A 23,330-nucleotide genomic window follows, 5' to 3' on the forward strand; every position below is an offset into this window, starting at 1 on the left:
ACCCTCCACCAGCCCCGCCCAGCCTCTGCACTCTTCCCTGCAGTTGCTCCGATGGCCGGGTGGCTCCCAGCTGTCTGACCTGCGTTGGCCACTGCAGCAATGGCGGTTCCTGCACCATGAACAGCAAAATGATGCCTGAGTGCCAGTGAGTTGGGCCTGTGCCTCACCAACGCCTAGATCAGCCTTCCCTCCCCCAAGTCTGAGCCAGACCAGCAGGAGCCTGCGGTCCCTCCCAGTTTCCCCAGTGGATGGCATGCCCACTCAGCTCTGCCCCTCCCGTCTGCAGGTGCCCACCCCACATGGCAGGACCCCGATGTGAGGAACAAGTGGTCGGCCAGCAGCAGCCTGGACGTAGGTGGCAGGGACCTGGGATGGAGGGCTTTGTGCCTCCGAGGCCTTTTGGACTCAGCTCCCCTCCTCTTCCCCTCTAGATGTGGCCTCCATCCTAATCCCTCTGCTGTTGCTGCTGCTGATGCTTCTGGTAGCCGGAGTGGTATTCTGGTACAAGCGGCGAGTTCGAGGGTGAGTTGTGGGGAGTCTGGAAAATTAGGGCCACAATGTTACTGCCCTAGTCTCACCCACTCCTAGAATCCCTGCCCTCATGCTCCCACCTTCCCCCACAGGGCTAAGGGCTTCCAGCACCAGAGGATGACCAACGGGGCCATGAACGTGGAGATCGGGAATCCCACCTATAAGATGTATGAAGGCGGGGAGCCTGATGATGTAGGGGGTCTACTGGATGCGGACTTCGCCCTGGACCCTGACAAGGTGGGCTGGGAGGGCAAGGGAGGGGGCTTCCAGGACAGGGACAGAGGGCTGTGGGTGGGGCAACCAAACGTGTTGGGCTGGATGATGGAATGGAGGTAGGCAGAAGGTACCTAAGCCACAGAGCCCAGGGTCTGAACCCTCTGTTGCCTTGCAGCCCACCAACTTCACCAACCCTGTGTATGCCACACTGTACATGGGCGGTCACGGCAGCCGCCACTCCCTGGCCAGCACGGATGAGAAGCGAGAACTCCTGGGCCGGGGCCCCGAGGACGAGATAGGGGACCCCTTGGCATAGGGTCCTACACCATCGGACTTCCCCAGAGAGCCTCCTGCCCCCAGCCAGAGAAGTCCTTCAAGGAGCCCCCCTCTTGCCCAGCCAACCCCTCCCCAGCCCTGCTGGGATGTATAAATGTAAAAAATGAAGGAATTACTTTTTATATGTGAGTGAGCAAGCGAGCAAGTGAGCACAGTATTATCTCTTTCCGTTCTCCTTCCTGCCTGCTCCTCAGCAACGCCCACCCCCCATGCTGCCTTCCGGGAGAGGGGGAACAGGAAGGGGGCTCCTGCAAATTACAGGTATAAGGGAGCCCTGCCTCCCACCTTCCCACCAAAAACGCACCCCCACTGGGAGAGCTGGTGGTGCTGCGTCCCCCTCCCTGTACAAGACACTTTGTCAAGGCTCTCCCCTCTCACCACCCCACCACCCTGCCGGTCCCCTGAGGGCTGATTCTGGGATCCTGAGGAGGGTGAGTCCTTTGCTGCCCTTGTCTGGAAGATTTGGCTCTGGCCGAGGTAGGAAGGGAAGGATGGAGTTTTTTAGTTCTTCTTGGGGGGAGGCCATCCCATGCCCGAGCCCCCACTCCAGGGGCACCTCTGAGATGGCCGCGCTCAGCATCCCTCCCAGACAGGCCCTCCCCTTCTCCAGTGCCCCCACTGTGGCTCCCAGGGCTGGAGACTTTCTTTGGTAAACAGCCCCCCCCTCCCCAGGCTCCCCTCCTCTGGGGATGAGGAGGAAGTGGGGCACACCAAGGAAGGGCAAGCGGGCAGCCCCGTTTTGGGGACATGAACGTTTTAATAATTTTTGCTGAATTCCTTTACAACTAAATAACACAGATATTGTTATAAATAAAATTGTAAAAAAAAAAAAAAAGCGTTTGTGTCCGTATACCTGAATGTGAGACTCTGAGAGCTGACCTGTGCTTGCATGCTCCAGCCACCAGAGAGAGCCATGCTCTGTACTGGAGGAAGGCTGGAGCATCTGGTCTTCAGTGCCCTTCTGGCCTCCATCCCCGTTGGCTGGGCTGCGGCAAGGAAGCATAGAACTTGACCAGAAAGACCTGCTTCTCCTGGCTGTGTCAACGTGAGCCAGTGACTTCACCTCTCTGAAACATGTGATCTCTCTGGCCGTTGGACACTTACCTCCAGGATCTGTATTTTCTCTGCACTGTCACTTTAAAGGGACAGCACTGCCACCCATCCTTAAAGTGCTCTTCCACAGTGAGAAATCCCACAATAAGAGATGAACACACTGGGATTGTGAACGACTTTCTAGTCCTTCAGGATGGTCCCATTCCCATTCGGCTGTTTGCTCTTGAAGCATTAACATCTCACACCTCATAGAGACTAATTACTCAGATGTCAAGAGTAAGAACCCTGGGTTCAGGAAAAGGAAGGCATTTGTAGTTAAAGCTGGGAAGACCAGTTTTCCAGGTCTCACGGACCACCAACAAACCCAGTTCACATCCCAGGTTGTTGATGACTGCTACAGTCAAAGGGGGTCCAAGTGTGCCAAGTCGTTTCAGTCGTGTCCAACTCTTTGCAACCCTATGGACTGATTCCTCTGTCCATGGGATTCTCCAGACAAGAATACTGGAGTGGATTGCCATGCCCTCCTCCAGGGCATCTTTCTGACCCAGGGATCAAACCATCATCTCATGTTTCCTGCATTGGCAGGTAAGTTCTTTACCACTAGCGCCACCTGGGAATCCCAGGTCTACAATTCCTGTGCAGGTCACACTGCTTTACATGGTCCTAGACTGAGAAAGGGTTACAGCCCTTTTCCTACAGTAGCAAATATGCTCAAAGAAGGCAGCTTTAAGCATCTAAAGAAACCTAGTGTGTGTGTGTTAGTCACTCAGTCGTGTCCAACTCTTTGCAACCCCATGGACTATAGCCCGCCAGACTCCTCTGTCCATGGAATTCTCCAGGCAAGAATACTGGAGCAGGAGGCCATTCCCTTCTCCAGGGGAATCTTCCTCATTGCAGGCAGATTCTTTACCCTCTGAGCCACCAGGGAAGCCCAAAGAATCCTTACCCAACTCCCAAAAGAGGAGCATTACTTTTCATTCCTCCTCTCTCCCTGGCTCAACTTTCTCAGTCTATTCCTCCTCTCTTGAGGAAGCTATGGATCCATCCACCTCCAGAAACAAGAGCCCTCCCCTTCCCTTTTAGCCTTGAGGTCTCCGCTCCAGCCTCAGCTTCCAAGCCAGTTCTGCCATCCTCCACTGGCTCCCTGGCTCCCTAGGGCCCCAGAGCAGAGCGATCTTCCTGGGGAAAAGGGGCGTCCTTGTTGATTGCTTAGAGGGAGGCTTGTGTCATCATCTGTCCACCAGGTGGCGTACACACTCCTGCAGCGCAGCTCATTCGAAAGGCCAGCACAGCCCCCTCCCTAGCACATTAATTATGCACCTGCCCTCGGACCCCAGTCCAGCCTCTCACTTCCTTCCCTGGGGCTATTCTGCCACACCCCCCTCTACTCTCCCCCAGCCGGCTCCTCCCCCTCCCCCAGAGCCTGTCTGCTCCCCACCACCAGCAGCCCCACCCCCTCACTCCCTCCCTCTGCCAGCCGTGCATCTGGCGCCCCCGGGGAGCCACTGATTCTCTGCCTGTCGCCTCAAGATCCTGGGCAGAGCGAGAGGGGCCCCCAGCTGCGGCTTGGAACACACACCCCTCCAGTCAGCATCCTTCCTCTGCCCACCAGGACGGCCAGGAGAGGGTCTACCTGAAGGAAGTGCTCAAAAATTCCCCACCTGGCAAGGATGTCAGAGAGACCTAAGACAGAAATGGAGAAGAGACAGGGGCAAAACCAGAGGCTGATACAGACAGAATGAGAGACAGAGACACAGAGATGGAGACAGGGAATGGTGTGTGTTTGTGTGTGTGTGTGTGTGTGTGTATGTATGAGAGTGAAGAAGCTGGGTAGAGGAAGCTGTGACCTGAGACTAGCAAAAGGAGGCGAGATGGGGTGGGTCAGGACTCCAGAAAAACAGGAGGGGCTTCTGTCCTGGGTACCGTGGGCCTGAGTGTGCCCCCTGCCCCCACCACCTCAGCAGCCCCTGAGTTTGGCACTCGGGCTCAGGTTCTGGATGGAGCCTTGTGGCCCGCGGCCTGGCTGTTCCTGCCTCTCCCTGCCTCCCTGTCTGCCCCACCTACACCCAGGTTCCTGGTCCAGGCTCCTGTCTGTCTCTCCCGGAGTATCTGTGTCCACTTCATCTTCTCAGCATTCCCGATCCTTGTTTTGTGTCTTGTCACATCCATGTGTCTGTCTATCTGTTTATGTGTGCCCTGGCTTGTCTTTTGGACTGCCAGTGCCAGCGTACACCTGTGTGTGTCCATCACTGTCTGTGAATGTCCACCTTTCTGCCAAGGCAAGGAAGGTAGGGTCGGCTCTGAGTACCTGGCTGGGTATGCATGTCTGTTGATGAAAGTTGCATTTATCTCTCGGGTCTCTGTGTATGCACACTCTGTGTAAACCGACTGTGTCCATCTACGTGGATCAGTGCCACTAGGCTTGCACCTGTCTGTGTATGTGTGCACTGTTCTCTGTGTGAATGTGTTTCACTGTGCCTGTATGTTCACCTTTATTGTGTGGCCTGCCCCTGCGAGGCTCCTGCGTGCATGCCTCGGGCCATGTGTTGGGATCTCCCGGTATGCATCTGTCTGTCTCTTTGCTTGTCCCTATCTCTGTCGCTGTCTAGGTGTCGGTCATACCACAACCTCAGCCACAGCCTCAGTGCGTAGCAACAGCTGACAGCTGAAGACTCCCTGGGCAGGAGAGAGAGAGAGACTAGGGGGAGGAGGGAGCTGATGAAGAAACAGCCAAGAGGATTGGGACAGAGACAGGACCAGACTGGGGACAGAGACAAGGACAGGGCTAGAGGAGAAAGGGGAGAAGGATCTAGAGCGACTGATGGTGAAAGAAGGGACCCTGGGCGGAAAGGGATGGATGGAGATCGCACCAAGAAGCCGGGCCGTTGGTGCGGCTCCTGCCCAACCCCCATGCAGGGACGCTCTGGGACGCGTGGGGGGTCAGCAGAGGGGGCGAGGGGCAAAGGTGAACGCCGCGTCTAGCGGAGGGGTCCTGAGACCGCAGAGGGGCCTTGAAGGCGGGGGTGGGGGCGGCGGGAGCCGTTTGTCAGCCCTATTGACAGACGTGATGGGGTTTCCGTCCGTGATCAATGATACTCATCTCCGGGCCGAATGAGCCGCGGGGCGCCCATCCATCCCCGTCAGCGCCGCGCGGCGGCAGTCGCCCGGGGCCCCGCCCGCCCTCACCTCGGCCCCTGCCCTGCTCCTGCCCGGGGACCCTCCAGGGCCCGGAGCACCGAAGAGGCCGGGAGTTCCGAGGGACCCCGGTCTTGCTGGACTGTTGAGCCTCGCCAGGCTCCCCACTCTCCGTGCCCCGCTTCGGGAACAAGGTCCCGGAGCCGGGAGCCCCACCCCCGGCCCTGTTCCTCAGCGATGCACCCACCCAGCCTCTCGGGTCTGCGGCCCCCGAGCCCCGCAGCCCGCTCCGCTCCGCACCTGGGCCGGGGGCGTGTCTGGGGCGTGTCGGGGTGAAAGTCACCTTCGGTGCCCCCGGCTGGGCGGGAGGGGGCGCGCGGGGCGCGGCCGGGATTGGAGCGCCGCGGAGCCCCGCCCCCCCGCCCGCCCGCCCGAGTCAGACCCAACTTTCTCCCCCGCCCGCGCCCCGCCCCCAGCGCCGCGCTCCGCGCCTCTCGCCGCTCAGTCCGCGGGCCGCGCCGCCCGCTCCCGCCGCTCCGGCAGCCACCCCGCGGCACGCCCGCCGGGGCCCCTAGTCCCCAGGCCCGGCGCCCGCCCCGCCCGGCCGCCCGGGAAGATGCGGTTGCTCCCGGAATGGCTTCTCTTGCTCTTTGGCCCGTGGCTCCTGAGGAAGGTAAGGGTAGCTGGGAGGCAGCGCGAGCGCTGGGGTCCCGGACGCCAAGGTCCCAGAGTGCGAGGGGCTCCGTGCGCCCGCCTCGTCTACAGCGCAGAGCGTCCCAACTTTGCCCGGCTCGGGGTGGGAGAAGGGGGGTACGCGGACAGACAGACTCCCGGTTCAGGATAGGCGCTCTCCCAGCACAAGTTGGCTGAGGGTCCCGGGTGGGGTGGGATAGGGGGGTGCCCGGGTGGAGGCCCGACTCGGATCCCGCTCCAGGCGAGGCGGGGGAGGGGACGAAGCCAGACCCACGAGTGTGCCAGACGGAGCGGGAGTGCGAGACAGACAGACAAGCCAGCAGGGTGTCAGCCTTGCCGTCTTTCCGCGCCAACCTCACTCGCCTTCCTCGCTGTCTGTCCTTCCACCACTCCACCCCCGCCTTCTCATTTCTCTCCTCTGCTCTTGTCACAATGCCAGGTGGGCACTGTGCTCTGAGCAGACTCGGCCCGAACACACGCGCGCACACACGGACCCACACAGATACCGCCGAACTTGGCTACCATCTCCCATCGCATCTCCCGCGGAGACACTGTCTCCCCTGAACAACCTCACAGACACACCCCTCTCGCTCGCCCGGCGGGTAGGGGGTGTGGGCTGTCTGGCTCTTCTCCCGTCCTCTCCTCGCTCCATCTCCCTGAGGCTGGCCTGTTTCCCTGAAGCTCCAGGGCGAAGACAGGCTAAAGGGGCCCAGACTTGATCTGCGTCCCTCCAGACTTGGAGGCTTCAATTCGAATACACCGGGTGCTCATGTGTGCTGGTGTGGAGTGTGTGGGTCAGCGTGTGCGCCTGTGTGTGCACCTGTGTCCCGGGCAGCCAGGCTTGCGTGTCTAGTGCTGGCGTCCAGGGTGTGTGTATGCTGGTGTGGAGTGTGTTGGCTCTGAAGGGGTGAGCGTGAGTCCCTGCTTCACAGTGCAGCCATCTGTGCCCAGCTGTGCATCCCACAATGGGGGCCTAGGCCCTGGACACCTATCTTCTTACACCAGCCCCCTGCCTCTGACTTTCCCGTTTCCTACTCTAAGTATGACCTACCCACTCTGGGGGCAGACAGGTAGCTCCCCAAAGCCCTATTCCCTGCATCCCAGCCCTCAGACCCTACAGAGTCTGGAAGGGGTGTAGACCCCCCACACACACACACTTAGCCTCCCACCTGCTCATTCAGATTGCCTTCAGCAGCTCCAGCAGGGTGGGGGCCCTTAGTGAAGCTGGTGACGGAGCTCCCTGATTCTCTCAAACCAGCCTGGTGACCTTGAGGGGCTGGAAGGTGGGTGGAGGAGCCCCCTCCACAAATACTGCTTCCACTGGCAGGAGCTTCTTGGGGACCTGCTGCCTAGCTCTACCCTTGTAGAGCACTCTGGGAGGGGGTCTCTGCCCCACAACCCACTGGGATGTAAAGGCCCCGGGGGAGAAGTAGTGGGGCTGGATGGTCCTCCCCTGCCCCTCCTTTCTGGTTCCTCCCCACTCTCCTCTCCAATCTCCCCATCAAATAAACTCCCCTGTGGACAGATCTGGTTTAATTTCCTTTGCCCCCTGAAGGGGAATGAAACATCTGGTGAAGACTTGAGGGAGAGTGAGCGTGAGGATGTGAGCAATGGGGATCTGAGTGTGTGAGAGCTGCTGCTCTGGGCCTACGTGTTGGAGTCCATGGAGGAGAGGGTGTCTGCCATTTAGTGCGGCTTGTATGCACGTAAGAATCTGTGTTTGCATGTACATACAGACTGTGTTTGCATGTGTATAACTGTGAAGGGGGATGTGTGTAGGACAGTGTGTGTCTGACTACCTCTCTGTGTGTGCTCATGTGTGCTGTATGGTGTGAGCACATGTGTATGTACACCTCGGAGTATCAAGGTGTGTCTCTGGTGCATATCTGTGTGTTGGGGTGCCTGTGTTGTCTGTGAGTCTCCAAGGCTTGAGTGTGTCTGCATTCTTGTCATTTTGAGTGCATTTGAGTGTGGGGATGAGAAGGAAATGGCAACCCACTCTAGTACTCTTGCCTGGGAAATCGCATGGACAGAGGAGCCTGGCAGGCTATAGTCCTTGGGGTCACAAAGAGTCTGACACGACTTAGGTTCAAAAACAACAATAATGGGATTGTGAGCTTCAAGATGTGTTCATGTATCCTATCCGAATGTGGCTTGTGTGTGTGTGCGTGCACTCAGGGCCGTCTCAGTGCTACGGCTGGCACTGGGCTGGCACTGGGCTGACACTGAGAGGCTGGTGGGGGATAGTTTGCAGGGAAACCCTAATTGTCCCATGTTAAGCACCTTGCCTTCTCTCATCTTGCTCATGGGCCCCTCCTTCAGGCGCCCTCTCCCTCCTCCCTCCTTGCTTCAGGCTCCTGGTCTCCTATGGGGCCTGTGACTCCTGGCTTCCACTGCCCTTGGGGCTCTGGCCCAGGCCTCCTACAGGATCTTTCCAACACGGTCTCTGACTTCTCGCCCTCTCTGTCTCTGTCTTCCCACCCCTTGCCAAAGCAGCCGCCTACTGGGAGAAGCAGCAGGCGATCAATAGTCACTAATCACTAATCACTAATTACTAATTAGCTGGGGGAGGGCAGGGGCGGGGCCCTATGGGACCTTCCAGCTCTAGCCTGCCTCAGGAAAGGATTAGGCTGAATTGAGTCTCTCAGCACTGGCTGGCCCCAGCCCTGCATCTAGCCACCCGCTCCTGACTCCATATCCCCCTCTAACCCCCCAGCTAATCTCTGGCTGGGCCACTTAGGCACGTGCAGCCTGGGCCAGGGCCCAGAGCTGTCACGGGGATCAGGGGCCGCAGCTGAGCCAGGAGCATAGGCCAGGGGGGGCGCTGATAGCTCCCTTGGGTCAGAGCCCCCGAGTATGGGAGGGGCACCCAACGGAAAGAAGGTAGACTGTCTTAGGTTTGGGGTGAGGGAGGAGCTGGGGGTCCAGGACTGGGTGGCTGCGGAAGAGGTGAGGTAATTTGGGGACAGAAACAAGATAAAGAAGGGTCACTGGGTTCAGAGACAGTGTCCTTGGGGAGGGGCGGGATAAATGTTGAGGGAGACCGGTGAGTGGAGGGGGCATCATCGGGGTCAGAGATGAAGTCATTGTGGAGGAGGTGCGGAACTTTGGACCGAGCCCTAGAACTCCTCGTGGGCGGGGACGGGGGACAGGGTCACGGAGAAAGGGCAGGGTCTGTCGTGGGGGAAGGGTCCCAGGGCTCCCGGCTGGCTGGGCGCTGTGGCGAGTCCACAGGGCTTGGGGTGACAGCGAGCTGCGGGCCAGGGATGGCGAGCGGGGAGCACTTGCCTTGAGCGCTGGAAATTGGCGAGTCTCCCCCTCTCCCTAGCCTACCCCTCCTCCACCTCCACCCCGCCCACTCCCCCTCCGGCTCCGGCTTCGGGAAATTACATCCCAGCTCCGCGGCTCCCACCCCCCGCCCCCCCACCGCGCCCCGGAGCCCGCGCCTTTATAGGCACATTTATTGCAATAATAAAGTGAGGCGCGGGGCGGGGGGCGGGGGGGGCGGTCGTTCCCGTGGGGACTGCGCCGGCTCTAGGAAGCAGGGAAATAAAATAAAATAAAATAAAATCAAAATTCAGATAACGGTGAGCCTTGCGCTGCAGGCCAGGAGCAGGCGGGCAGGCGGGGCTGAGGGGGAGGGGGCGCCCGGCCCAAGGGCAGAGCCCGCCCCAGCAGCCATCCCCGTCCCCTCACGCTATAGCTATAGTAGGGTCTGGAAAAAGGTATCTTCACCTGCCGAGACCCCTCTGTGGCCTTATACTGCCGGTCTTCTGCCTTTTTCTCTGGCTTGACTCCCATACCTGTTCTCAGCCCGTCTCCCCATCTCTGTCTCTTATCTCCTTCCTTGTCTCCCATTTTCCATTCCAGCCCCCCTTCATATTCCCCATCCCCACCTCCTGGGTCTCTGCATCCTTCAGCAACCCTATTTCTGCCCAGTAACCACTTCCCATCCCCCGTTTCTGTTCCCACCCCCATCTGGTCCCACCCCCATCTCCCAGTCCCCGTCCCACTCTCAGTCCTCCCAGTGCCCATCCCTCATCCACCATCCCTGTCTCCCCCATCCCCATTCCCATTCTAGTTCCCACCTTGTTCTGTCCCCCATCTTCACTGCCTTGGCCCCTATCCCATCTGCATCCCAGTCTCTGCCCAGTACCTGTCCACCATTTCTGACCTCCTCTTCTTTCCTGTTCCCATGCCTACCCTTGTTCCATCTTTATCTCTGCACCATGTACCTGTGCCTGCCCAGGCCTCAGTCCCAGTCCCCCTCCATCTCTGGCCCAGTCCTCATCGCAGCCTGTCCTGTCCACCCCACCTCTGTCTTCACCCCCATCTCCATCCCAGGCAGACCCTGCCTATTTTACCCACCCTGGCTGCGGGGTGCCTCCACCTCTTTCTAGGTGCAAGGCCTCAGTACGCACTTCCCTCTCCTTCCCTGACCCAGGCCTGGAGCACTCTTCCTTCCCCAACTACTGGGTGCTGTCCCCTCCCCCAGTCAGAATCCTGAGCGGCCCGCCTGACCCACACAGCAGGAGAAAAGCCACCGACCAGTCTGGAGGCCTGGGGGAGGTGCACCCTGCAATGCGGATGGGGGGCCGACAGCCTGATCCTCCCCCCATTCCCAGCAGTCCCATCCCCAAAGAGCGCCCCCACCCCCCCCCCACCAAGTGGAGTTTGTTCAGCAGAAAAAGGCATCCTCAACTCCCCTGCAATGCGTGGGCTCGCTGCCTGGGGGGCAAAGCACTCCTGGCTCAGCTCCCACCCGGCTAGGGCCCAGAGGCGCCTGGTGAAGCGCACCCCCACCCTCACCCCCTGACTCCCTCCTGCCACCACACCTCCGCCCCTCAAGCCGACAGCCAGGCTAGCCTCTCCTCTTCGCAAATGTCACTGCGCCCAATTAGCTTAATTAAACCAGCTCCGAAACGACCGGGACCCCTCCTCGGACAACACCCTACCCCCACTCTCAAGGGGGAGGGACAGCACTGTGAATTCTAGGCAAATAGGGGCTCCCTTATCACTTCGTTTTCCCCTCCCTCCCACCCCCACCCACAGCTAGAGACAGACCACCTGAAGGGTAGAGGGAGAGAACCACAGTCAGACAGACAGACAGAAACAGAAAAGCAGAATCGCAGAAGAAAATTAGAGACAGAGACAAAAAGAGACTAAAAGAGAGCGAGGGAGATGGAAAAACAGTGAGAGAGAGAGCGAGAGAGGGAGAGTGAGCGTGAGAGCTAGGAAGCCAGAGGGAGGGTTTTATTTTATTTTATTCCACGTTCCCATTTCTCGGCTCGTTTCCTCGCAGACTCTCACCCCTCCCTGACTGAGTTCTTCCCCCAAGGTCGCTTCGGCCTCTCCCCCCCACTCTTCCCTTTTATCTTGGCTGTCTCCAGCGGCGGGTGGGGGGTGCAGGTGCCCAAAGCCCAGGGATTTGCCAGGATCAGAGAAGCGTAGACAGCAATTTTTCTGGGATCAGGGTGCGGGGACAACTGGCGCCCCTCACCACCCAGCCAAACCTCCTTCCCTCTCCAGCCCCTGCCTGGGAAGAGTGGTTGCACTGGAGCAGTGGACAGGTCCTGGACTGGGTGCAAGATGTCTAGTGCTGTTGGGGTATGCTGGGGGGGCGGGCTCAGAGGTATTTGGGGTCATAACAGCAGGTGTAGGGGCTCATGGATGCCCCTGGAAAGAGCTAGTGGTTGGGCCCAGGCAGGTGAGGAGTTTAGGTGTCAGAGTTCAAATGACTCCTCCCAACCATTCTTGGACTTCCCCTGGAAGCTTTGATACACTCCCACCTCCAATGCCCTCTCCAGGGCTCAAGCCCTGCCCTCTCTAAGCTCACCTCCTGGAGCCTTGGTCCTTCCTGCTGGAAGGCCCTTGTCTCCTCCTCTGTGGCCCAGGACCCCTTCCCCCCATCCCCTCTCAGGCCCACCCTCTGGGTGTTAGCTGCCAGCTCAAGCTTGTCAGTCCGAGTCAGTCTCTCTTACCGCCCCCGCCCCCCACACCTGAGCTGGGAGGAGAGATGGACGGGAGGAGGAATGAGGGGGGCGATAAATATGTATGACGAGCGGGTGGCGGCGGCATTAATAACCCAGGATCGCAGAGCTGCGGGAATGGGACCAGGCAGTGGAGATTCTAGCCTAGCAGCTTGACTCTGCTGTTACTATCCCCTGTGGACACATGGTGTATGCAAACAGAGAGGTACACCCATGCTGCCTGGCCTCTTTACCTACTCAAAGCTCATCCTGTAGGCCAGTGTGGGGATCCCCCCACCCCCCAGGAACATTCGTATACAACTGACATGTATGCACCACCCCCCAGGGGAACACAATGAGACCACACTTGTTATATCATTGTGAATACACTGACCCAGCCTTGAGAAAGAGCTTGACACATGGACGGAGGATGAGAGGAGATCACAGAGGGAAAGTGACACCCCCAGTGAATCACACACAGCCACCCTCAGATACACAGCCAACCCAGGCATACGACTACACCAGTCACAGAGAGGCAACTACCACAACCTGAAACAGCCTCACTCAGATCCACACGCACAGACACAACCAACCTAGGCACATATACAACCCAGACACCTGTACAGAGCCACCATGGACTGATACAACAGGCATTCAACCACCACAAGCAGGCAGACACACACAACACAGCCTCTTCGGACTGCTACACATGGCATACAGATACGCATAGACACATACACAAACACACACAGCCACCCCAGGCAGACACATACACACCCATCACCAGAGGTTGAGACCTGAGCATGCGCATGCACACACACACACACAGTCATCACTCCAGGCAGATAGACAGATACATACAATATAACAGAAATACAATCACCTCAGACTCACGCATGGTACTGCCCCCCCCTCCCCGCCCAAACAAACCCACAGGCAGTAAGGGCCACACTGAATGGCCACAGCTAGCACGGTCTGACTGACACACTCTGACACGCACAGCTCCTCCCCTTTCCACTCCCCTCACTGGAGCAGCATCTCCATATTTCTTCCTCTCCACTCTCTCATGTCTCCTTCACTCGGGGCCACCCCCCCCACCCCGCCCCGGATAATTGATGGCCGGGGCCTGGCCCTGCCGCTCCCGCCTCTCGATCCATCTTATACTCGCTTGCGCTGTCTCCCAGATCGGCTGCCACCTGAGACACAGAGACGGGTGGGGGGCAAGCAGGGCAGTCCTCCTCGGTACCCCTCCTAGCCCAGAGGAGGACCACCAGGCGGCCTCCCCAAGAGCAGGAGTGCTGGAGGTAGAGAGAGGTGCCCACTAGTAGCCCCCAAGCCTCAGCTTATGGCAAGCATGCAGACTCTCCACTGTTCTCCTCAGGTCCATTGGTCTCCCATGCTCCACCCCTCAAGGAAGTAGAGGCTGAGGCCTGGGTGGGGGCTCCAGTCTTGGCAAAGGTGTGCTGGGAGGTCTCACTCTTTCCTGATGCTGGGCACTGACAGTGGTCATGGCCTCCCTTGCCTGAGTCCAGCTTCTCCATGGTGCATTACTCCCAATCAAGCCAGAGTTCATAGCTCCAGTCCCTTTCAAACCCACACTGCTTTGGCTCTTTTAGTTTCCTCAGCCCTCGTCAGAGTTCCGTGAAAAGACTAGGATTCTAGTGTCATTTCACAGATGTAGAAACTGAGGCAGAGACCACACACCTTGAAAGAGCCGCAGGCCCATTCCAACGGGCACTCCTTGAACCACTGCTGTGGCAGCCTAATTCCATTTGTTCTCCCAGCGGCTGTGGACAGGGACCGGCGTGGCCCTGGCGGGTGGCCCCAGACAACTCCAGCGTCTCTCTTTTCCTCCTTCTTGCTCCCCAGGCCGTCAGTGCCCAGATACCGGAATCCAGGAGGCCGCAGTACCTGGAGCTGCGCCCCGCCACGGCCGGAGGTGGCGCCCCTGGCCATCACCTCCCGGCAGCGGCAGCGCCAAAGTCCTCCGACGGCCTGGGCACCGCGCGTGCCTGGAGCTGGGCCTGGCCGGCTAACCACACAGGGACACTGGCCCGGGCTGGGGCGGCGGGAGCGCCAGCGCAGCGCACGAAGAGAAAGCCGTCCATCAAAGCGGCCCGCGCCAAAAAGATCTTTGGCTGGGGGGACTTTTACTTCCGGGTGCACACTCTCAAGTTCTCGCTGCTGGTGACGGGTAAGATCGTGGACCATGTGAACGGTACCTTCAGCGTCTACTTCCGCCACAACTCGTCCAGCCTGGGCAACCTCAGCGTCAGTATCGTGCCGCCCTCCAAGCGTGTAGAGTTTGGGGGCGTCTGGCTGCCGGGGCCCGCCCCCCACCCGCTGCAGTCTACGCTGGCCCTGGAGGGGGTGCTCCCTGGGCTGGGGGCCCCGCTGGGGATAGCGGCGGCGGGGCCGGGGCTCGGGGGCACCCTCGGCGGTGCGCTGGCGGGTCCGCTCGGGGGCGCGCTGGGAGTGCCTGGGGCCAAAGAGTCACGCGCTTTCAATTGCCACGTGGAGTACGAGAAGACGAACCGCGCGCGCAAGCACCGCCCGTGCCTGTACGACCCGTCGCAGGTGTGCTTCACCGAGCACACGCAGAGCCAGGCCGCCTGGCTGTGTGCCAAGCCCTTCAAAGTCATCTGCATTTTCGTCTCCTTCCTCAGCTTTGACTACAAACTGGTGCAGAAGGTGTGCCCAGACTATAACTTCCAGAGCGAGCACCCCTACTTTGGATAGCCCACCCCGCCCTCGCCCCGGCCCCTGAGCTTCCCGCGAAATCCCGGACTCCCTTAAGTGGAACCCCTGCCCCTACCCTGCAGCTCCTGTGGCCGCGTCCACCCCTTCCACTCTGGGGGTGGAGAGGAGCAGCCCTTCCGAGACTCAGCCGGTATGGATCCCCCTTTCCTTATGGGGAGTGCCCACGAGTCTAGGGGTAGCCCCCCATGGGCTACAGCCTCAAGTGGAGGGCCCAGAAGGCAGCCCTAGAATCGGCGGGGCTTGGAGGCGGTCCCCGCGTCCCCTGCGTCCCCATTGAGTCCTCTTCACTCCTGCCCCTGATGCTGGGATGGATACTCCCTTTGCCCGCAGCTTTAATAACGCCTTGCCTGGCACCCTCATCCCACCCCTTTCTTACTCCCAGGCGCTTGTCTTCCACCCTATACCCACGTAAAGACCATAAAGGCCTATACACCTTGGCCTATTCCCAATCCCTCTGCCTGTCGTATGCCTGTCCCTATTTCCCCCGAACCCCAATAATTAGGGTAGGGGAAGCAAAACTCCCGTGCTTAGGCGATCCACTCGCCTGCACTCTGCCCGCCTCCCTCCAGTCCCTGCCAGCCTTGCTCCACCATCCGGCTGCTTCCTCTCGGTTATTTTTTTTTTTTCCTACGCCAAAACAGACGGGAAAGGGAACAAAATAAAGTGAAATCCAATACGCGTCTGTGTGAGACCTTTAGGCAAGGGGGTGGTGGTGTGCGTTTCTGTCTGGCAGAGACCTGGCCAGGGCCTCCTCCCTCGGCGGCTCATGGGGAAACTGAGGCAAATATTGACGGAGCTGTCACCTTGGAGGACATCCAAGACGAGACCAGATTCAGACGAGGAGGACGACCCTTGGGGTTGAGCCCTGCAGGAGGTGGGAATTTTCCTCCCAGAGGTGGGCGGGGTGAAGCTGCCGAAAATGGGACGGGGATTAGATCTGAGAGGGGACCACCAGCGGGCTCTCTGGGGGAGGAGGTATAAGGCCCTGAATGGGATGGAGATGGAGGGACCGCGTAGGCGGAGCGCTGACAACCTGCTAAGCTCCGCGGGCTGGCGGGAGGCGGCAGGTGGGGGGGGAGGGGAAACAGAGTTTGCGGCATCTGGAGTCATCGATCTTCCTTTTCCTTCCTAATTTCGTGGGCGCTGAGTTTGCAGACGGTTGGGGGAGGGAAGGAGAGAGGCCTGAGACGAGAGGGTGGGGGAAGGGACGACTGCGAGTTTGGAGAACTGGGCAACGCCGCTCCCACTAGCCGTCTGCAAACGCAAACAAGGGCCCCTTCAGCCAGCTGTCCACCCTCCCACCCCTGCAGACGCAGCTGCTAATTTTATCCTCCCCCAACCCTGGCCTGGGCGTTAATTGGCTGCGGCTTCATTAGCAGTTCTCAAGCTCAGCAGCCCCCTTCCCCTCGGGGGACCCCTGACGACGAGGCTAGGGAGGAGGTACAGACAAGCTGAGGCACAGAACGACACCTTCTCCTCTGTAGCCTTCCTTCGCTTTGAGTCCTGGGTCAAGGTAAAACTGGGAGGCAGCAGTGTTCTCCGGAGGATTGCCCGCTGGCTGTACCGGGAAACTGAGTCAGAGGTGAGTCTCACCCAGACACCTTGAGTCTCACTCGAGGAGTGGAAAGTCAGTAAGGGGAAAATAAATACGTGATGGATGGATGGTGGGTGGGTGGATGGATGGATGAACGAACTGAAAGGAAGAGGGAGGTTGGAAGTGGTTCTGGGTCAGAGATTGTAAGAGGGACAGGAACAGGGCTGACTCCTGACACCAAGCCTATTATTGGAAAAAGCTGAAAGCACCTGAGGCTAGAGTGAGAGGGAAGGAGATTAGAGCTAAGGGGGGACTTCTAAGGTCTGAAATGAGAACCAAGTGGGAATAACTGGAATTAGCAAATTAGCTCATCTGGGCCTCAGTTTCCTCACTTGTGATGCAATAATAGTTCTGGACACTGAAAGAGACTTTGCAAGGGAACATGCTTTGTGATGGATTGTCCTCCCTCTCTGACTCACAAATTGCCTCCACCACCATCCTCTCCTCCTCTTTTCCTTGTTCTTAGGATGTCTGGACACCTGGGAGCAGAATGCGATGCCCCTGCTGGTAATTGCACTTGTTCACCTCTTGATGTCCTGGTAGTCAGTGATCTATTCTGGTATCTCCAGGGCTAAGGCATGCCTAGCATGGTGAAGGAGTTAATGTGTTTGCTGAATGAATGAATGATTGAATGAATGTGTAATATTGCTATGTAAGGCAGTGGTTCTCAAAATCACTGCTTATAGAATCACTAAGGAGAGGTTTTGTTGTGTGTCAGTGTGAGTGGGCAAATGCCCACTCTTTAAGACTTAGAACCTCTGAGGAAACTCTCAACACTCATATATTTATATCACACAGCCAATTCTGATACCCAGGTTTGAGAACCTACTCCTGGAGGGATCAGTGAGTCCCTCCCCTAAAGGACAAGTCCAGATGAAGTCAGGCTATAAGGAAATCCCTTCCAGCTCCAAGAATCTATAGCCCCAGGGTACAAAGAGAGCTCACTGATTGCTGGAGCATCCAGACTGAATTGGTAACAAAATTCAACAGGTGCAGTGAGGAGGGGGCACCTCAGTCAGCCCCCACATGTCCCAGAGAAGGAGATGGCCATAGAGGAGGCAGGTTTGTGAGGATGAGGTGAGGGAGTGATCCATCAACAGCATGTTTACATACAGTCTCATTAAATCCCACCACATGTTATTTTATTATTGATTTGCAAGTGGGGAAACTGAGGCTCAAATCAGCTAATTCGTTAGTTAGTCCCAGAGTGGGAACTTGAACTCGGGTCTCTCACCCTTCCAATTCAGGGTGCTTTACAGCTTGTACAGGAGTCTTTGTATTTCCAGCTGGTAAACAATCTGCCTGCAATGCAGGAGACCCCAGTTCGAATCCTGGGTCGGGAAGATCCCCTGGAGAAGGGATAGTCTACCCTGTTCTTGGGATTCCCTGGTGGCTCAAACGGTAAAGAATCCACCTGCAGTGTGGGAGACCTGGGTTCGATCCCGGGGTTGGGAAGATCCCCTGGAGGAGGGCATGGCAACCCATTCCAGTATGCTTGCCTGGAGAATCCCCATGAACAGAGGAGCCTGGTGGGCTGCAGTTCAACGGGTCACAGAGTCCGATACTACTGGGCAACTAAGCACAACACATTCACTCAGTAGATACCCAATAAATTGCTATTGTCTGAACAGACGAAAAAACAAAACAAAACAAACGCTGAAGAGCTTCAGGACAATGAGGAGACAGGGCGGCAGTGGATCTCTCATCTTTCAGGCAAGAGCTTCTCCAGTTGGAAAACGAAACTGAAGAGAGAAAAAACTACAATTCCCAACAGACCCTAAAGGGTCCACCTTACGCATGCGTAGGTCCCGCCCTAATTCCGTGGCTTCCCGGTAGCTCTTTCGCGCCTGCGCCCTCCGATCGGTCGCCTTTCTACCCCTTGCTTTCCCGCGCCGGAGTTGGTACCCGGATCTCGTGCGACTTTGAATCTCTTGTTGCGATGTTGTCCTTCTCTTTTATTTGGGCGACTCGGGTAAGGATGGGGCTCCAGAGAGTAGGTGACCCATAGAAAGTAAGTTCTCAACCTATCCCAGTTAGTCCTATTCTAACGATTCACAAACTTGGGCTTCTCTGGGCTTTTAAACGCACGTGGTCAGGGTCCTCGGGGAGGAGAGAGCGGAGGGGAGTGCAGATGTGCAACTAGGGGATCCCTGAGACCCCCGCTGCACGCAGGGTGATTAGGGCCCCTTCTCATTCTGGGAACCAGATGCCCCAGGGCCTTGTGACTGCCCGTTTAACGTGGCGTTAGGGAAGAGAACCATACTGAATGCCCCCTGGACCCTGTGCTGGCGAGCCAGCACGGTTCTTGGCTCGGACCCTCGAGCTGAGTCTTTCTTGCCAGATCTGAGCCATGCAAATGATGCAACTGGTCACCCATGCTTGCATCAGGGGTCCAGCGGCTCTGGGCTGGAAGGAGGTGGAAAGAGTCGGGAGCCCAAGGGACAAGATACAGGTTTTGGCCCTCTTCCCCAGAGGCTGCTAAAGGTCTGTGTTCCCACCTCCATTGCTCTGGTAACTACCTCTACAGCTTTTTGCCCTAATCTTTGCCAGCTTGGTCGCCACCACGGGCCCCTACCCCCACCCCCCACCCCCCACTAGGGTATCACTTTGTTAAGGCTCTGCAGGAAAACATGTGTTTCTGTGGGACTGCCCGGCGTTCCAGAGACACAGGCTTCTAGAGGACAAACTGCCCTGAGGCTTCGCAGAGTGTTTTAAGGGCAGAGGTGGAGGGAGATTCTGAGGTTAGCTGAAAGGATCAAATCAGAACCACCCCCTGGATGTTTATCTCAACCTTTGCTCTAGACCTGGTTTTTGAAGGTGGAGGTGGGGTTAAGGAGAACTGAATGGACTGACTGTACAACTGACTGCTGGGTATGGCGCCTGAGGATCTGATAAGCATAACTGAGCACTGTTAACTCTTTCTCGTCTGGACACTTTTTCTTTGACCCGAGCTTTTCTTTCCCTAGCCTCTGCGGAGATGTGGTCAGCTGGTTGGGATGGCCGTACGGTGCCAGCACAGTGAGGCGGCCCAGACTCAGACTGGAGAAGCAAGCAAGGGCTGGTCAGGCCAGGAGAGTCTATCAGACAGTGACCCTGAGATGTGGGAGCTGCTGCGGAGAGAGAAGGACAGGCAGTGTCGCGGCCTGGAGCTCATTGCCTCAGAGGTGGGGCCTGGGGAGAGGGGCCAGGGCTTAGGCCACAGCTGGAAGTAACAGATCATCTTCCTGCTATTTCTCCAGATCTCCCTTTCAAACTCAAGGCCTTCCTGCTGGGCCTCATCTCCGAATCTTCTGCTGATCTCTGAAGCAAAGGCAGGGCCAGTCTGGGTTATGGGCAGGGGCATTAGGAAGCCCGCCAGAGCCTCTTGGAGCTTCTGTAGTTTAGTCTGGTCCCTCTTCCATCCAAGGTGGAAACAGAAGCCTGGAAGCACAGGCTCATGTGGACAGGAGGCCTTGCTGGAGACACCTATCACAGCAGATGGGTTTCTTTTTTTTTTTAATATTTATTTATTTGGCTGTGCCTGGTCTTAGTTGCAGCATGCAGGATCTTCCCTGTGGCACGTGGGATCCAGTTCCTCAACCAGGGATTGAACCTTGGCCCCTGCATTGAGAGCCCAGAGTCCTAGCCCCTGGACCACCAGGGAAGTCCTAGCAGCTGGGTTTCTGAGGAGGATGCTCTGGCCCTGTCCCTGACCTGGCAAGGAATCCTCAATGAACAGAGCTTTCTATAGAACCCGGCTCCTCCCTGCAGCCTGGGGCTCTGGCCGGAGGGGGCTGTGGGGTCCAGGGAAGGGGGCTCGGTACCTTCTGACACTGCCCCTCCCCCACCTCAGAACTTCTGCAGCCGAGCTGCGCTGGAGGCCCTGGGGTCCTGTCTGAACAACAAGTACTCGGAGGGTTATCCTGGCAAGAGGTGAGGGCTAGGCACCATGAGGCTGGAGGACAGCCTCAGGGACCGTGCTCCCGGTGGGGGAGACCCGCCTGCGCCCTGCCAGTGTGTCTAGAGGATGGTCTTCCCCGTCCTTTGCTGCTGGTCCAGGGGATGGGGGCACCCTTTCTCTGTACGCTGATCTGTGCCCCTCCCTTTGCAGATACTACGGAGGAGCAGAGGTAGTGGATGAGATAGAGCTGCTGTGTCAGCGCCGGGCCTTGGAGGCCTTTGACCTGGATCCTGCTCAGTGGGGAGTCAATGTCCAACCCTACTCCGGATCCCCAGCCAATCTGGCTGCCTACACAGCCCTTCTGCAGCCTCACGACCGAATCATGGGGCTGGACTTGCCCGATGGGGGCCAGTGAGTGTGGGTGGGGTGGTGGGTGGGCTTGTAGGCAGTATGGGCATGAGAGAAGAGTAATTTATTGAACATCTACCGTGTTCCATGCAGATGGAACAGGGCTCTCCCAGTCCAGGAGTGGTTGAGGAAGATAAGACCCCATAAGTGTTGCTCAGAGCCACAGGGGTAGAACTTGCTAGGAGCAGTGTTCCAGAGACCCCGGCCTTTGGAGCGGGGCAGGAAACCAGTGGCTGAGTTGGAGAGTTCCTGTACTCTGAACCTGCCTCCTTCCTCTCCTCTCCTCCCAGTCTCACCCACGGCTACATGTCTGATGTCAAGCGGATCTCAGCTACATCCATCTTCTTCGAGTCTATGCCTTATAAGCTGAACGTGAGTGCTCTGGGGTGTGAGGAGAGAGCTCTGAGGAGCTGCTCTGCTTTCTCTTAGAGCTTTAGCTTTTTGTCTGTCTGTCTAGCCCCAAACCGGCCTCATTGACTATGACCAGCTGGCACTCACTGCTCGGCTCTTCAAACCACGACTCATCATAGCTGGTACCAGTGCCTATGCTCGTCTCATTGACTACGCCCGCATGAGAGAAGTTAGTGGTGGGCTGGAATCTCTGCCCCTCCCCAAGGGGTCGTGAGGAGACTTGGGAGGAGGGGCAAGCCTTGGGCAGGCCTGTCTGGGCCCTCCCCAGGCTGAGGCCTATCTCTGTACTCCTCTGTACCCCCCTAGGTGTGTGACGAGGTCAAGGCACACCTCTTGGCAGACATGGCCCACATCAGTGGCCTGGTGGCTGCCAAGGTGATCCCCTCACCCTTCAAGCACGCGGATATTGTCACCACGACCACTCACAAGACCCTTCGAGGGGCCAGGTCAGGCTTCCCTGAGGTCTTTCCTTGCCTCTCCCTGTCTTCATGCCCCACCCCAGAGCATGGTTGGGGTTGGATGTGAGTTTGTTCCCACCAGAAGCCCTGTCTAGGATACTTCTCCTTTTCTTGCCCCTGGTGGCAGTTCCCCGGCAGGGGGTTTGAGGGTGGAGGTGAGGTCTGCTCCCCTCAAGCCCTGGAGTGCACCACACTGAACACCACTGGGCTGGACTCTGAGAGCCGGTGGGGGCCAGGCCAGCCAGTCTCCTCTGCTCTCCCCACCCCCATGCTCTTTCTTGTCAGCTTAGATTCTGACCGCCTACCTCCCACACAGGTCAGGACTCATCTTCTACCGGAAGGGGGTGCAGGCTGTGGACTCCAAAACTGGCCGAGAGATCCCTTACACATTTGAGGACCGAATCAACTTTGCTGTGTTCCCATCCCTGCAGGGGGGCCCCCACAACCATGCCATTGCTGCAGTGGCTGTGGCCCTAAAGCAGGTTGGGGAGCCTACTCTTGTGGGGTGGGAGGGGGCAGGAGGCTCAGACCCTGCACCTTGCTAGCTGAAATTGGAGCTGATGGAAGGGAGGTGTCAGGCTGGGAGGGCGAGGGGATGGGGTCCCAAGTATGCTGGGGGTGGTGGGGCAGGAGGGGCCGGGCTTAAGGCGACAGTGCTGCTGCCTCTTCTCCAGGCTTGCACCCCCATGTTCCGGGAGTACTCCCTGCAGATTCTGAAGAACGCTCAGGCCATGGCTGATGCCCTGCTGGAGCGAGGCTACTCCCTGGTGTCTGGTAAGCTGGGGGGTGGGGAGGGGGAGGTGCAAGCCCCTGTAGCCTCAGAGGCCCAGGACTCACCACCACTCCCTGCTCACTCTCCCCGCCTCAGGTGGCACTGACAACCACCTAGTGCTGGTAGACCTTCGGCCAAAGGGCCTGGACGGAGCTCGAGCAGAACGGGTGTTGGAACTTGTATCCATCACGGCCAACAAGAACACCTGTCCTGGAGATCGAAGTGCCATCACCCCTGGGGGCCTGCGGCTGGGTGAGACCTGCATTCTGGTAGGGGCGGGGCTGACTGCCAGGTGGACTGGGGCTGTGCTAATCCTCTTCTGCCCCTCTCGCAGGGGCCCCAGCCCTGACTTCTCGAGGGTTCCTTGAAGATGACTTCCGGAAAGTTGTAGGCTTTATAGATGAAGGTGTCAACATTGGCTTGGAAGTGAAGAGCAAGACCAGTGAGTGGACAAGACCTCCCCCGCCCCCCAGCCAGTTCATACTGACTATCTCCCCCCTCGTCCAGCTGATCTCACTGCCTTCCCCTAAGCTCTGACCACTTTTTTTTCGTCACCCGTGTCTAGCCAAACTCCAGGATTTCAAATCTTTCCTGCTCAAAGACCCAGAAACAAGTCATCAGCTGGCTGACCTTAGGCAACGGGTGGAACAGTTCGCCAGGGCCTTCCCCATGCCTGGTTTTGATGATCACTGAAGGCACCTAAGAAACGAAGCCCGCGGACTGACATGTCTCCCTCTTGGCCTTCCTGGACAAGCTGGGGAGGGGTGGTAACTGCTCCTCTTTCAGCTTTCTGCTGGCGGAGGGAAGGGCCCCCCACTTAGAGCAAGAGCCATTGGTAGTTCCACTTCTCAGGATGTGGAGCTGAGGTTTCTTCTTGTAATAAGACTAAGGAGGAGGCTTGGAGCTTTCTGCCCTAACCTCTCCCATTATCTCAGTATTATAGACCCCTGCCCTTTCTTGGGGAGGCGGGAGTTCCTCTCCTGAGCCAGAGGAAGGGGTGGGTAGGCACCCTCCTTTCTGTTTCTATCTAATAAAATACTAACCTGCCCTGAGCTTCTATTACTGGGGTAGGGGCCCCCCGGGGGTCCCCTGGGCCAAGTGGTGATTCCTCTCC

General features: G+C 58.0%; 3 protein-coding genes across 7 annotated transcripts in view; all 3 read left to right on the forward strand.

Moving 5' to 3' along the window:
* LRP1 (LDL receptor related protein 1) overlaps positions 1-1,918 on the forward strand; it is an 80,958-nt gene extending 79,040 nt beyond the window's left edge. For both annotated transcript variants that reach the window (XM_055578330.1, XM_055578333.1), the window contains exons 85-89: positions 44-145; positions 287-351; positions 432-522; positions 624-768; positions 923-1,918. In XM_055578330.1, the coding sequence (XP_055434305.1) occupies positions 44-145; positions 287-351; positions 432-522; positions 624-768; positions 923-1,063 (544 nt within the window). In that variant the 3' untranslated portion in view covers positions 1,064-1,918. The remainder of the gene's footprint in view (positions 1-43; positions 146-286; positions 352-431; positions 523-623; positions 769-922) is intronic.
* A 3,969-nt stretch (positions 1,919-5,887) lies between these two features.
* On the forward strand, positions 5,888-15,367 carry NXPH4 (neurexophilin 4). The gene is made up of 2 exons (XM_055578376.1): positions 5,888-5,944; positions 13,803-15,367. The coding sequence occupies exons 1-2, from the start codon at positions 5,888-5,890 to the stop codon at positions 14,670-14,672; spliced, it is 927 nt and encodes a 308-aa protein (XP_055434351.1). The 3' UTR covers positions 14,673-15,367.
* Positions 15,368-18,116: 2,749 nt separating this feature from the next.
* On the forward strand, positions 18,117-23,263 carry SHMT2 (serine hydroxymethyltransferase 2). 4 transcript variants are annotated; one of them, XM_055578348.1, is made up of 12 exons: positions 18,117-18,259; positions 19,254-19,451; positions 20,120-20,199; positions 20,378-20,578; positions 20,866-20,947; positions 21,033-21,155; positions 21,293-21,432; positions 21,761-21,926; positions 22,119-22,218; positions 22,313-22,468; positions 22,551-22,658; positions 22,782-23,263. In XM_055578348.1, the coding sequence occupies exons 1-12, from the start codon at positions 18,227-18,229 to the stop codon at positions 22,907-22,909; spliced, it is 1,515 nt and encodes a 504-aa protein (XP_055434323.1). In that variant the 5' UTR covers positions 18,117-18,226; the 3' UTR covers positions 22,910-23,263. The 4 variants fall into 4 exon arrangements, with proteins under 4 accessions (XP_055434323.1, XP_055434334.1, XP_055434338.1 ...); XM_055578359.1 differs by having other exon boundaries at positions 18,158-18,298; XM_055578363.1 differs by lacking the exon at positions 18,117-18,259 and adding an exon at positions 18,756-18,771.
* Positions 23,264-23,330: the final 67 nt, after the last annotated feature.

The sequence above is a fragment of the Bubalus kerabau genome, chromosome 1 (genome assembly GCF_029407905.1).
Source record: "Bubalus kerabau isolate K-KA32 ecotype Philippines breed swamp buffalo chromosome 1, PCC_UOA_SB_1v2, whole genome shotgun sequence".
Classification (NCBI taxonomy): Eukaryota; Metazoa; Chordata; class Mammalia; order Artiodactyla; family Bovidae; genus Bubalus; species Bubalus kerabau.